Genomic DNA, 12,218 nt, shown 5'->3' with positions numbered 1-12,218 from the left:
CTGCCCGGCTCCGGTCTGGAAAGAAGGTGAACATCTTCTCACACATGTCAGTGAACTTGGAGATCTTTTCTCCTGCTGTTTTCTGTTAGATCTTTTAGGACTTGTCTGGTGTTAGGAAGATCAGTTCTTCGTGGGGCTGACCGCACACGTGTTCTCGCTCGGTGTGACGTCTGTCCTTCCATTCTGCGCGGGGTCCCCACTGTGGCTGAGTGTGTTGTCCTCCTTAGTCATGCCGTGTGGACTCGGAGTCCTGGTTTGCCCGTGTGAACTTTGGAGGGGCTGTGCCGAGCTTGGGGGACCCACCAGCAGGTGTGCCATGCGGGGCCATTGTCCCAGACCTTCCACAACCTGTCAGACGGCGCGTTCACTACGAGAGCAGTTTTGAACTGGACCTCCCCGTAGACCTTATGCTACGGGGAAATCCGAGGGGCGAAACGTTTCACTGTGATAGTTTCTTTCGTGACATTTTCTTCCGTTGCGCCCGTCCTGCACCTGCATACAAGGCCAAGGACATGTGCTCGTTTTCTGCGCGTGTGACCGAGTCCCGCAAGCTGTGGTTCGGCACAAGCACTGTGTCTCTCTCATCTCTGTGGGGGGATGTCCGGGCCCTCCCGCTGCGATCTCAGGAGGGCCATGAGCCCCTGAGCGCCCCTGGGTTTGGCACACGTCATTTCCTTGCTGAGGTGGGACTGAGGGCGGGCCATCTGCGACCTTTAGAGTCTCCTGTAAGGTGCCCGCTCATGTCCGATAAGGTCAGACCAACCCAGGACAACACCCCGTTTGATTAACTTAAGATCAGCTCTTCTCGGAGTTTAATTACGCCTGCAGAATCCTTCTACCTTTGCCACAGACGTGACCTGATCAAGGGAGTGACATCTTATCACTGTCACGGGCGCCCGCACCCCAGGGGAGGGGTTCTCTGTGCACACGGGGTGGGGCGTGTGCGGGCGCCGCAGGACCTGACAGCCACTTCCCGGTTCGTTGAAACTTGGTCGTTCACGGTTGCAGACTTTGATTGGAGAACTTTCATTTATTTCTTCTCCATTTTTCTTCATGCACATCTACAGTTTTGACCCGTATAATTTTCCTTCTCTCCGAAGAACTTTTTAAAACGTTACTTTCAGGCCAGGTCTACCGGTGACGGGTTTCCTCCGTTTTGTTAATCTGAGAACGTCTTTGGGGAGGTCGATCTGCTGGATGCAGGACCCTGGGTTGCTGGGCTTCCTCCTATCCCCGTGACTCTCTCTGTCCTTGCGTGGCTTGCGGAAGGTGCTGGAACACCTGTCCCTGCTCCTGGCGGACTCGGTGCGCCTCTATTTCTTCCGTCTTCCCAGATGCGCCTTGTCGGCGTTCCTCGGGTTGAATGCTGTGCGCCTGCAAGGGGCTCTGCTGGAGTTTATGCCCCTGAGCGTTTTCCCAGCTTTCCTGTATCCGTGGTCTGTGTTTGTCTGTGTTTAACCCTAACTTTGAAAAATCCTCAGCCTTTAGTACCTCAGCAGTGTTTCCAGCCTTTTCTGTCTTCCTCTGAAGCCTGCGTTACGTGAGGTGGCCTCTAGGTTCTTGGATGTTCTGTAGCTTCTTCAGTGTTTTTGTCTTGGAAGTTTCAAGCTCGCTGGTTGTTCCCCGGGCCTTGTCCAGGCTGCTCATGAGCCCGTCAGCGGCATTCCTGCTACGGTGGTTTTGATGTTGGTAGTTGCTTTGGACTCTGCCGTAGAGATTCCGTCGCACCGCTTGTGTGACTCACCTGTCCTTTTGTGCTCTCCACAGTTTCCATCGGAGCCTGTAGTCTGCTCTAAATCCCCCTTCTGACGGTCCCAAATCTGGATCATAACCGATGCATTTTGTCTTTACACTGTTACTTGCCTTTTAGTCTGCCTTGTAGTTTCTTGCCGAAAGCCGGACCCGAAGAGCCGGGTCAGAGTTGCTGAGGCTGCGGGAGGCCTTCTGTTAATGTGGCGCGGCCCTGGGCCGTGTTCGGTGTGTGCTACAGCTGCAGTGTTGGGGTCCTCATGTCTGTCTTTGGGCACGTTCCCTAAGACTTCTTGGGGGTGGTCTGTGTCATGCCCTCACTGCGCCAGTGCCCTGTTGGTGTGGGGGTACGGTACGGGGGAAGGGCGTGCTCTACAGTCTGTAACTAAGTCTTGGACGGTTGGTGCACCTGTGTCCCTGTTCTGTGCCCCCCCCGCGTGGCTCCCCCACCTGTGGCTCCTCCTCGTCCGTCCCTTCCTTGTGCCAGGCAGGCAGCTTGGGAGGAAGCCCCTTTCCAGGGCGGGCTGAGGTGCCGGTGAAGCCTCTTCCCCCATAAGGCAGGCTTCTGGTGTGCACAGCTCCCGGGGTGTGTTTCCCCATGGCTCCTCCGCCCGTCCCCCTGCCGGAGCCAAGAGAGGGTCTTTTTCCAGGGATCCTTGTCTGAGCTAGACAGTGAGTACCTGCTAAGATGCCTGGAGGTAAGACCTACCAACACGTGGGGCCGTCCTGGAAACTGTGGTCCCAGGGAGCCTCTCACCCCCTTGTCCGCACTCAGCTCCCGGCAGTTCATCACGTGACCGGTGGTGTCTTCCCGCCGGGTGTTGGCTCAGCGTCTTCTCCAGGACAGTGGGTCTGGGCTGCCAGTCTCGTGTTCTGTGTCTCTGGACTTCGGGGTGGTGGTTTGCCAGCCCCTCCCGCTCCCTGGCGGATCGGAGAGAAGTCCATGTGAGGGCGGGAGCGCGACACGCATGCCGTCGCCGTTCGAGCTGTACCCAGAGTCCTGACCTTCTCGGTGACCTGTGGCCGTAACCAGGACGGCCACCTGCATCAGCGGCGTCGAACATCCGTGCATCGTGGAACAGCTCGCCCGGCCGTGGCATGTCGGTCTTTCACGGGCCGTGTTCGTACTGACGCCCATACGTGGCATAGGTGTGACGTGTCTCCCCTTCTGTGGGTGCCGTCTTCGCCGTGTTTATGACCAGCGTCACGTTTACTTCATGATAGGGACCTCGAAGCTTCCCTTCTTCTTCCCCAGAGCTGCTGCCAGGAATGTCCCCGACTGTACGTCACGGCTTAAAATCAAGTCGCTTTGGAAACTCAGCTCTTGAGACACGCTGGCCGCTCTGCAAGTACAGACTTGACCGCAGCAAATCTAGCCCGTTTCTGTCCTCACAGAGGGGCGTGTTCGGCAGTGCTGATCCTTGTGCCGGTGGAAACGTTCTGAAATCTGCACTGTCCAGCCCTGGGGCCTCGGGGCTTCCGAACAGGTGTGTGTGCCTGTGTGTGTGTGTGTGCGCGTGCGTGCCTGTGTGCGTGTGTATGCACATGAGTGCGTGTGCATATATGAGCATGTGCATATGTGTGCGTGCGTGCGTGCGTGCAGTGGGGCACGGTGAACTGTGGCTCTCTTCCTGGCTTCTCTGCAGCTGTCGTACAGCCCACAGGTAGTTTTCCGTGTCCGTCATCCTCTCTCCAGTGCACATTGTGACCAGTGGTTAGAGGGTTGTCACGGTGTACGGAGCGCTTTCATTGTTGATTTCTGGCGTGAGCTTTTAAAACCAAGTTTAAAAAAAAAAAAACCAAGTTCAAAAATATGGACGTGCGGTGCGGTGACTCTAAGCGCATGAGAAGGGGGGAAGAGAAAAGACGCGTTGTCGGTTGTCCTCAGTCCCAGGTGCGTGGTCAGGAGCCGCGGCGGGCTCTTCTGTGGGAGCCGGGTCCTGGTCCGCGAGTCACGCAGCTGGGTCTTCTCCTTCGTCTCAAGGCCGTGAAAGGTGGCTGTCACCCTGGCGTGTCCTCACCAGGACTGGGCTGGGCTTGGGCAGGGGCTGCTGGCTCCTGGGTGCGTGTCCCGGGCCCTGGGCCTGGGTGTCCTCTTCCTCTGGTGGCCGTGGGCCAGCGCTGCTCCTCTCCAGGCTGTGGCCCGGTGCTGCCCGTGGGGGAGCTGTGCGGCCACCACCGTGGACCTTCTTAGAGCATTTCCACCACTCCCAAGGAATGCCGGTGGCCTACAGCGGTCTGCTTTCTGTCTGCGTGGACTGTCCATCGTGTGGACCCGTGGTCATTTCTGTGTCTGACTGCTTTCACGGAGCTCTCACCCATGTTGTAGCTGGAGTCAGGGCTTTGTTCCTTTTTAGGGTCCCGTCATCGTCCTTTGTGTGGATGGACGACGCTCGCTTCATCCGTTCGTCCATGGGTGGGTATCCAGGCCATTCCCACCTTTTGGCGACCACGGCCTGTGCCTGCGAGTGTGCTGGTGCCTGTGTCTGCGTGACTCTGTTCTGCACTTAAGGGACCGCTGGACCCCGCCACGTCTGTGGACTCCCGTTCCTCCACGTCCGCCCCACACCACCCCGTCCCTCTTGATTTCAACAGCCCCGGGGGGGTGTGTGCCGTGGCCTCCGTGGGTGCATCTGTGCGACCCTGACGGCGGGCGATGTAAAACCCCTTTCCATGTGCTCGTTGCTCATTCTGCCTGAACCTGCCCAGTTTTTGTCTTTTGGGGGCAGCTTCCTCCTTGCCCCTCTGCAGGGAAGGCGGCGGAGTCTGGGGGGCTTGCCGGGCCAGCTGGCCCCACGCCTGCCTGGACCCCGGGCCCGCCTCTAGCGGGTGAGCCTCCGCAGTCCCCTCCTGTGGCCCACAGGCTCTCGTTCCCCGGCTGGGCTCCTTCCCCTTGTGACTTGGTCCGCGGTTCCGTCTTCCTGCGCTTCCGTCTTCCTGCGCTTCCGGCCGCGGGAGCCGCGCTCTGGGTTGTGGGAGCATCTGGACTCCGGGCAGAGACCTCTGGGCTGGGGCTGGCTCTGTGTTTTGAACTGTGGTGCGAGCACGTGGTATGAGAGTGTCACAGTCGTGATCCGGGGGCGTGGGGTTCTGTGGCGTCGGCGAACCTGCATCGTGTGCGCCGGGTCTCAGAGAGCAGTCGTCCTGCGGACCGTCGGACGCCCTCCTGCCCGGTCTCGCCCCACGCTTCGTCTCAGTGCCTTGTCTGCGGTTGGGGTGGGGTGGGCACGTGCCCTCTCGGCTGGTGGGCTCTTGTCCGCGACCCACAGCAGGGATGCCCGCCAGAAAAGACTGGGTCTTCTGGGCAGCTCTTTCCCCAGAGCACCCGGGGCTTGGAGCCCACCCCCCGGGGCCCTGCTGCTGTCTGCCTCGTCCTGGAAGCCGGCCCAAGGGTTGTGGCTGGAACCCTGCCCCTTAAGGACAGAGGCACCCCTTGGGCCAGTACCTGCTGTGCCGTCCCGTGGCAGACCCCGGCCTGGTGGTGGGGTGTCCCTCCTGTGACCCCCGTGGGGATAGAGCCGGGTCAAGGAGTGGGTGCTGCGGGGCCTGCCTGTTGCTTGGACAGCTTTGTGCCTGGGAGCACCTGCCCTGTTGAGCTGGGTTCCCTCCTGGGGGTGGGAGGTCCCCCCGTGGGGCGTGCCGCACCGTGAGGCCTGCGGCAGGTCTCGGTGGGGACCGTTGGCTTCTGCTCGCGGCTCCTCGGGGCCTGCGGCAGGTCTCGGTGGGGACCGTTGGCTGCTGCTCGCGGCTCCTTGGGGCCTGCGGCAGGTCTCGGTGGGGACCGTTGGCTTCTGCTCGCGGCTCCTTGGGGCTCCGGTGGTCTGACTGTTTCTTTTCCTTCTTGATTTACAGCCCGAAACCCTACAGAAGAACTGGCTTCGGGAGTTTTATCAGGTAAGAAGGACTCGTGACCGCTCTCTCAGACCAAGCGTTTCTGCCGTGAGTACTCTGTTTCTGTGGGAGCCGTGTTTTGTCCGAATCGTGTGGACTTGCGCTGTCCCGGGCTGACGGTGATGGGCGTCCCGTTCCTCCTCCGAGGCTCCCGCCGGATCCCCCTCCTCCGGCCAGGATTCCGAGGCCCTGGGCAGGGGTCTCTGCATTGTTGGAGTGGGGAGGCCACTGAAAGTTCCGGAGACCCGAGGATGCCTTTCTGGACGGTCCTGTGGATGCATATTAAAGGTGGCAAAGCCACACGGAGGGCCATGGTCAGACGACTGTGCTCCAGAGCGTGGACCCAGCCGAGGGCAGTCATGTGTTTGTGGGACAGGCACGGTGACTGGTGGGTAGAGTTGGGCACGTGACGTGTGTGTGTTTGGGACCCTCGGTGGGGCATTGGCAGGGCCGCTGTGAGGTGGGGGTGGGGTGCGTGGGCAGACCTGTGGGTGAGAGGAGCCCAGTGGCCTGGCATCCAGTGTGGCTGGGACAGGGGGTGCCTGGATCTGCTGGGAGCTGAGGGCCCTGCAGCCGGGAGGACAGCCGGGAGGACAGCCGGGAGGACAGCCGGGAGGAGGACGGCACAGGCGGGGCGGTGGGGGAGGAGCGGCAGGGGGGCCATCCTCTGCCCTCTGGCAGCTCTGCTGAGCCCGTGGGTATGTTTTGGCAGCAGGACAGAACAGGAGATATTAGGGAAGGCCTGGGCCTCCCTTCCCCCTGGCCTTGGGGTCCAGCCAGCTGAGGTCTGAGGGGCAGAGGGGCCGGCATAGCAGCGGATCCACGGGGGCCCGGGCTGTGTCCTGCCTGCTCCTGGCAACGTCCAGGCTCGGGGCCTGTGAAAGCAGGCCAGTGGGTGGCTCCAGGGCCTGCCGTCCCTGCGCGGGGTCCAGGGCAGCCGTGGGACCCACCTGCTAGAGGCTCAGAGTACAGGGCGGGTGGGGGCAGATGCTGGTCCCACTCTGCGGGGCACAGCAGGCACCCAGAGGGCAGAGCCTCGGGCAGACGTTTCCATCCCTTGATCCCTTGTGCCCAGCGAGGTGTGTCCTCCGGGGTGTCTGGAGGTGGGGCCTCTCCCTCCCCCACCCCACACATATTGTCTGCCAAGTGTGGTGCTTGGTTCTTGGCGGGGACGGAAGGCAGATCCTCAGCACATGAGGGAAGCTCTGGGAGGGACGTCTTCTGGGACGGGCATGTGCAAGGCTGTTGGGAGGCTCACGGCAGAGGCCGGTGGGCTCTCAGCCCGTCCTCCGCCAGCCTTCTGCCCTGCCCAGGGCTCCCCGGCCCAGGCGGCTCAGCTCCAGGCAGGAAGCCGGCTCAGTGGGTGAAGGCAAGGGCCCTTCCCGGCCGAGCACTAGCCTCGGGCTCTGGATGGGCTCAGGGCCCCTCTGCCTGTGGCGCCCCCCGTCCTGCTCTCCGGGCTCCCTGGGCCTGTGTCGGTTTGGGCCGGAGCAGCTGCCCGTGAAGTCGAGCCCCCATTGGTCTCTCGAAGGCGGGGGCGGAGTTCGAGATCTCTGTTCGGTGCGTGTCTTGGAGGGGCAAGTGAGTGGCCCTGCGCTGGGAGGGCTGCAGAGGGCCTGACAGCCCCAAGCTGAAGGTCCGCGCACGTTTGCAAGTTTTTTGCTGCTTCTGCGGACGTCGTGGTCCCTGGGGCGTGCTGAGGCAGCCAGGCCACCCGTGGTCTGCAAGTGAGTCCTGGTTGGGCAGCTGGACTGTGACTCTGACCCCTGGAAAACTGCAGGCCACAGGTGTTCCCCCCTTCCTGAGCCTTCTCGCTGCGCACGAGCCCCATCAGGCTGTTTCCGGAACCTGGAACTCAGAGGGCCACACGGCCTGCTGTTGCCCTCAGGCTCTGTTCCCAGAGCCCCGGGCATCCTTCCCGGAGGCCTTCCTGGAGTGCGGAGCCTTTGCAGAGAGAAAGGACTGTGCGTGGCGGTGCCGGTTGGAGGGGCAGCTTGTCCTGGTTTATAAGCAGAAGTCTCTTCAGAAGGGAGACCCCTCAGTGGCAGAGAATTTTCAGGGATGATTCCTGTAAGTAAGAATTTACCGCAAGTCCCCTGACCCGTTTGGGGCTGACCGGGCCCCTGGGGTGATCAGCCAGCTGATCCCAGCTGTTGGGCCCGAGCAGAGAGGGAGCGGGTCTGCCTGGGGCCAAGGCCAGTCCCTGCCTTCTTAAAGAGAATGGTTAACCCTACAGTTCCCGTTACGCAGTTATGTTGTTTTCAACACGGCGTCTGATACGCTGCTTTTATAGACGCAAGAACTGAACCCAGCATTCGTGCCTGTAGAATCCATGGATTAATTTTTGCTTTTTCTGTAACCCCTGGTCACCGTAAAAGCGCAGGGACCAGGAGAAAATATTGCTGGGGTTTGCACCCTTAGTTCTGATGAGCCTCGGATGCTGCTGACGACCAGACCTCTCACAGACTCGGTCCTGAGTGCGGCTGTGGCATAGAGAGGGTCGCAGCCTGGTGCCACCCAGCTGACCTCCCCCGCCCCTCCCTGTCCAGTCTCCCCGAGGGACCCCTGGGCCTGTGACCGGTGACACGACTCTCCCCCTTGCTGGGGAGCACAGGAGCCAGTCCCTGTGCTCGCCCACCTCCATGCCAGCTGGCCCTTCTGTGCCCCCTTCTTGGTCCACCCAGAACCTCCCCCAGGGCCCGGCCACATCCCCATTCTGTGCTCTGTGAGCGGCAGAGTGCTCCCCGAGACCGCAGCTCAGGTCGGATGGCTCTCCTGCCCCTGTCCCCTGGGTGAGAGCCCAGGGTCCGTATGTGGCCTTCTCTGCTCTGTCTCCGACGCGCTCTGTCCCCAGACATGCCAGGTGTTCCGGTCCTCTGTGCTTGCTCGAACCTGGACGTCCCCGCCCCCCACTCCCGGCCCCCCGCCCCCCACTCCCTGGCCCCCGCCCCCCACTCCCGGCCCCCGCGTCCCCACTCTCCCGATCTTTGTCCTTGCCACCCTCCCCAAGAGAGGCCCCTCCTGGTCCCTCTCTTGGCCTCCCCTGCACTGTCACTGTGCTCCGTGGACTCGTCCTCACTGTCCGGACTCGTAGTCTGTGTCTGTCGGGTACTGAGTTGTTTGTCTCCCCCTAGAAACACGGGCTCCACATCTGCCCGGGCCTCAAGCTTTTTGTCCCCGCCACGTTCCTGCGCTGAAGGGTGTGAGGCGGAGCCTTTCGGGGGTGAATAGGGTTGGACGAGGTCGTGAGGCACCAGCCCTGCAAGGAGCAGGAGAGGCCACCGTGCAGGAGAGCCAGACTCCCTGTCCTGGGAGTGTCCATCACACGGGAGAGATAGCCGGAGGCCCCACGGGCGGCCCAGGGGCGGTGCTGGGAAGGAGGAGGCCTCCTGGGGCTGGGGTTCTCAGGAAGGCTCTTGACGGAGCGGCCGTCCTGCGGGCCGGCTCTGCCCTGAACTCTCGGAACTGCAGGTGAGCCTTCCGGGCCGCCAGTGGGACCTCCTCTCCCTCTGTGGCGGTGGCTGGCTCGCAGGTGCGCTCCTGGACGCAGGCCGTCCTGCTCGCTCTTCCCCTGAGACCCACGAGTGCGTGTGGCGCGTGGTGTGTGGTCAGCGCTTCTTTCTCGGTTGCACAAGGCAAAGAGCACAGCTCAGTACCCTGCTCCCTGTCCGGCCCCTGGCTGGATGCCCCTTCCCCTGGGTACATCTCACTGGCATGTGCCCGGGGAAGGGGGACAGCCCCTAGCAGGTCACAGATACGGGGATGTTTATAGCTTACTCTTTTCTTGGCAAGCTGGGATGTCTGTGCAAATGAGTGCACACGACCTGTTTCATTGGCTTCAGAGCGCGTCGTTAGCTGGACAGGCCGTCATTTTAAGTCGTTATTCTGTTGACGGGCTCCTGGGCTGCTTCGAGTCTGCTTTGATGCCGTGGATAAATTGTACGGCGGTTACACGTCTCTCCTACAAACATAAATCAAGCAAGTGTTGGAATCATGTGGGAAGTATTTATTAGTGAGAGAAGTAGGGAAAGTCAGACCTTAGACCTGCTTCACACACGACCCCACAGGGCAGAGCCAGGCTCTGCATGCGCCCAGGGACTTGGCCTAAGAAAGGAACACCGGGCGGCAGGAATCCATTCTTCCCACCAGACACGGGGTTCTCGCGGCGGGAGTATTTGCGTTGTTATCAGCCTTTAGGATTCACTGAGTTGTAGAACAGCCCAGTGATAAGAAAGGTCTGGGATCTCAACGAGACGTGTTGTCTGTTTGCGTTCGAGTCTTCCTGACAATAGCGGTCAAAGTGATGTGATGAACACTGCCTTCTCCCAGGCAACGTGAAGGAACGGGCACCAGACCTGCACCTTAAACAAATTAAAACTGGGAAAGACCTGTGAGATGGTGGTCTTCAAACATCAGGCCCCAGGCTGGGCTGTGTGGTGAGCCTGGAGAGGGTCAGAGCTGCCCTGCGGCCACCCCACCTGCTCCGAGGGGGTGTTCGGGCGGGGGTGCCTAGCAAGGTGGCCGCAGGGTCACTGTTAGACCGATCAGAGACCACCAGGCGGGCAAGGACACAGGAAAATAGGACCCTGCGGAGGAGAAAACCAGACAGGAGTGTGGCTACAGGATTATCAGTTTTATGGACCTCGGAGAACCTGCTCTGGGTTTTAGGATGTCTGTTGTGTTTCTGTTTTCTCACTCACTGACTTCTGCTCTTTAAGTTTTCCCTTTCTTTTGGTTATTCTGGTTTAACTTGCTTTTCTACATCTAATTTCTGAAGGTAGAAGACAAAAGCACCCATTTCGGAAGCCTGTTGGGGGGGGGGGCGTCATCCCTGAAAATCTGGCAGGTGTTAAAGAGATGGGAAGGGACTGTGGTGGGCAGCTGTATGCTGATACGTTTGAAAACTCACATGAAAGGAACATATTTTTGGAAAAACGAAGCATCAGAGCTTACAGTCGAGAAGAGGTAAGTGAACTCTCTGCTCCGCTAACATTTGCCAGCCCTTTCCGACAAAACCTCCAGGACCCTGTGGCTTCCCTGGCAAGTTGTGTCCAACATTTAAGCAAGACACAGTCACGGTTGTGCAGGAACTTGCAGGAAGCCCAGGTGACGCTCCCTCACCCGAGACCACGGCGGGCGGAGGCGCTAGTACCTGCCCGTGTCTCCCGTGGGACAGCTACAGAAGAGAGAGCTCTGACACCGCCGTGTCGAGCAGTGCACACACGCACACACACGTCACAGCGTTAGTGCATCGTCACCCGCGGAAGATGTCAGAATCGGTCAGTAAAATCCGTGTGTGAACAGACTAATGGGGAAGAGCCGTCCGGTCATCTCCACACGCGCCGACCAAGCATCAGGCCCGATCCTGGCACTGTTTCTGATGGAGACCGTCAGCGAACCGAGGACCGACGGGCCCTCCCCCAGCCCGTGAAGAGCGTCTTCGGAGCCCGCAGCTGACCGCAGACCCACCGGGGTGGGAGGGGCGCCTGGCGTCCCCTCTCCCGCCCAGTGTGGTCCCGAGGGTCCTGGCAGGGGCAGGAGGGCGAGGTGAGGCCGCGGAAGCCGTGAAGACGGGAAGGAAGGGGTGAGACTCCGCGTGCGGGTGATGCACCCCTGGCCACCAGGGCCGTGAGGAAACCACAGAGACTTGGCCAACGTGGACAACGGCGTCCGAGGCGTGTCACATGGGACGTGTGACATGGGACGTGTCACATGGGACATGCTGGTCACTCTGGAGTGGGGTGTGGCGCAGATGCCGTGTGTGTGAGCAGCCGAGCGCCGAGCCCCGTGACCTGTGGACACGACAGGAAGAGACAGAGAGGCGCGCCCTGCTCATGGCACGGAGACTCCCTGACACGGGCGCACTGGCTCCCCACCTACGGAGACCCCGTTCACCGACGTTCCCCTCGAAATCTCTGCGTGGCGTTTTGGTAGAAGTCTGCGAAATACGTCTAAAATTTTATATGGGGAAACGAAGGAACTATGATAGTCAGACGTTTGGGGCTCTACTTTCTCATTCTAAGGTGTATTGTAAAGTTGCAGCAGGAAAGCAGGACAGAAGGACAGCGACAGGTCAGTGGAACGGAAGACAGATGCAGAAATAAACCAGGAGTACGGCCAAGCGACGGACACGGGCTGGAGCGGACGGAGCCGGGAGAGCGGCCATGTCGTTCCCCGTGCGGACGCACGCTGTCCATACTCTGTCCCTTTCACGAAGATTAAGGTAAGCTGTGGACCTAAACATAAAACTTAAAACTATAAAAGTCCTAGAAGAAGTCTTAGGAGAAAGTCTCTGTGACCTCGAATCAGGCAGATTTCTTAGGTGGACTTAAAGCCCAGTTCACAAGAGAAGGAAAGGACTGGCCTGCAGCCGCCGGTCTGGAGGAGGGACTGTCCGCTGTCCTCCGTGTGACCCGGGGGCTTTGTGGCTGGTGCTGATTGACACTCCTGCGGGTCACTGCGCCTCCCAGTGCACTCTCCGGGAGCAAGGACTGTGCTTTTCTAGAAGTTACTCTCAAATGGAAGCTCGGAAACAGGGCTGATGACGGTGCCTCGTCTGTGGACACAGCCTGGAGCTG

The 12,218-nt window shown here is 60.4% G+C and overlaps 1 protein-coding gene across 1 annotated transcript in view; it reads left to right on the top strand.

The window, feature by feature from the left end:
* INPP5A (inositol polyphosphate-5-phosphatase A) overlaps positions 1-12,218 on the top strand; it is a 167,203-nt gene that overhangs the window by 42,359 nt on the left and 112,626 nt on the right. Inside the window, exon 2 of the mRNA XM_080823170.1 lies at positions 5,602-5,643. Coding sequence (XP_080679296.1) covers positions 5,602-5,643 — 42 coding nt within the window. The remainder of the gene's footprint in view (positions 1-5,601; positions 5,644-12,218) is intronic.

This window comes from Martes martes (genome assembly GCF_963455335.1).
Source record: "Martes martes genome assembly, chromosome: 14".
Taxonomy (NCBI): domain Eukaryota; kingdom Metazoa; phylum Chordata; class Mammalia; order Carnivora; family Mustelidae; genus Martes; species Martes martes.
The sequence above is the reverse complement of the archived record's forward strand: the minus strand, read 5'-3'. Positions and strand labels throughout refer to the sequence as shown.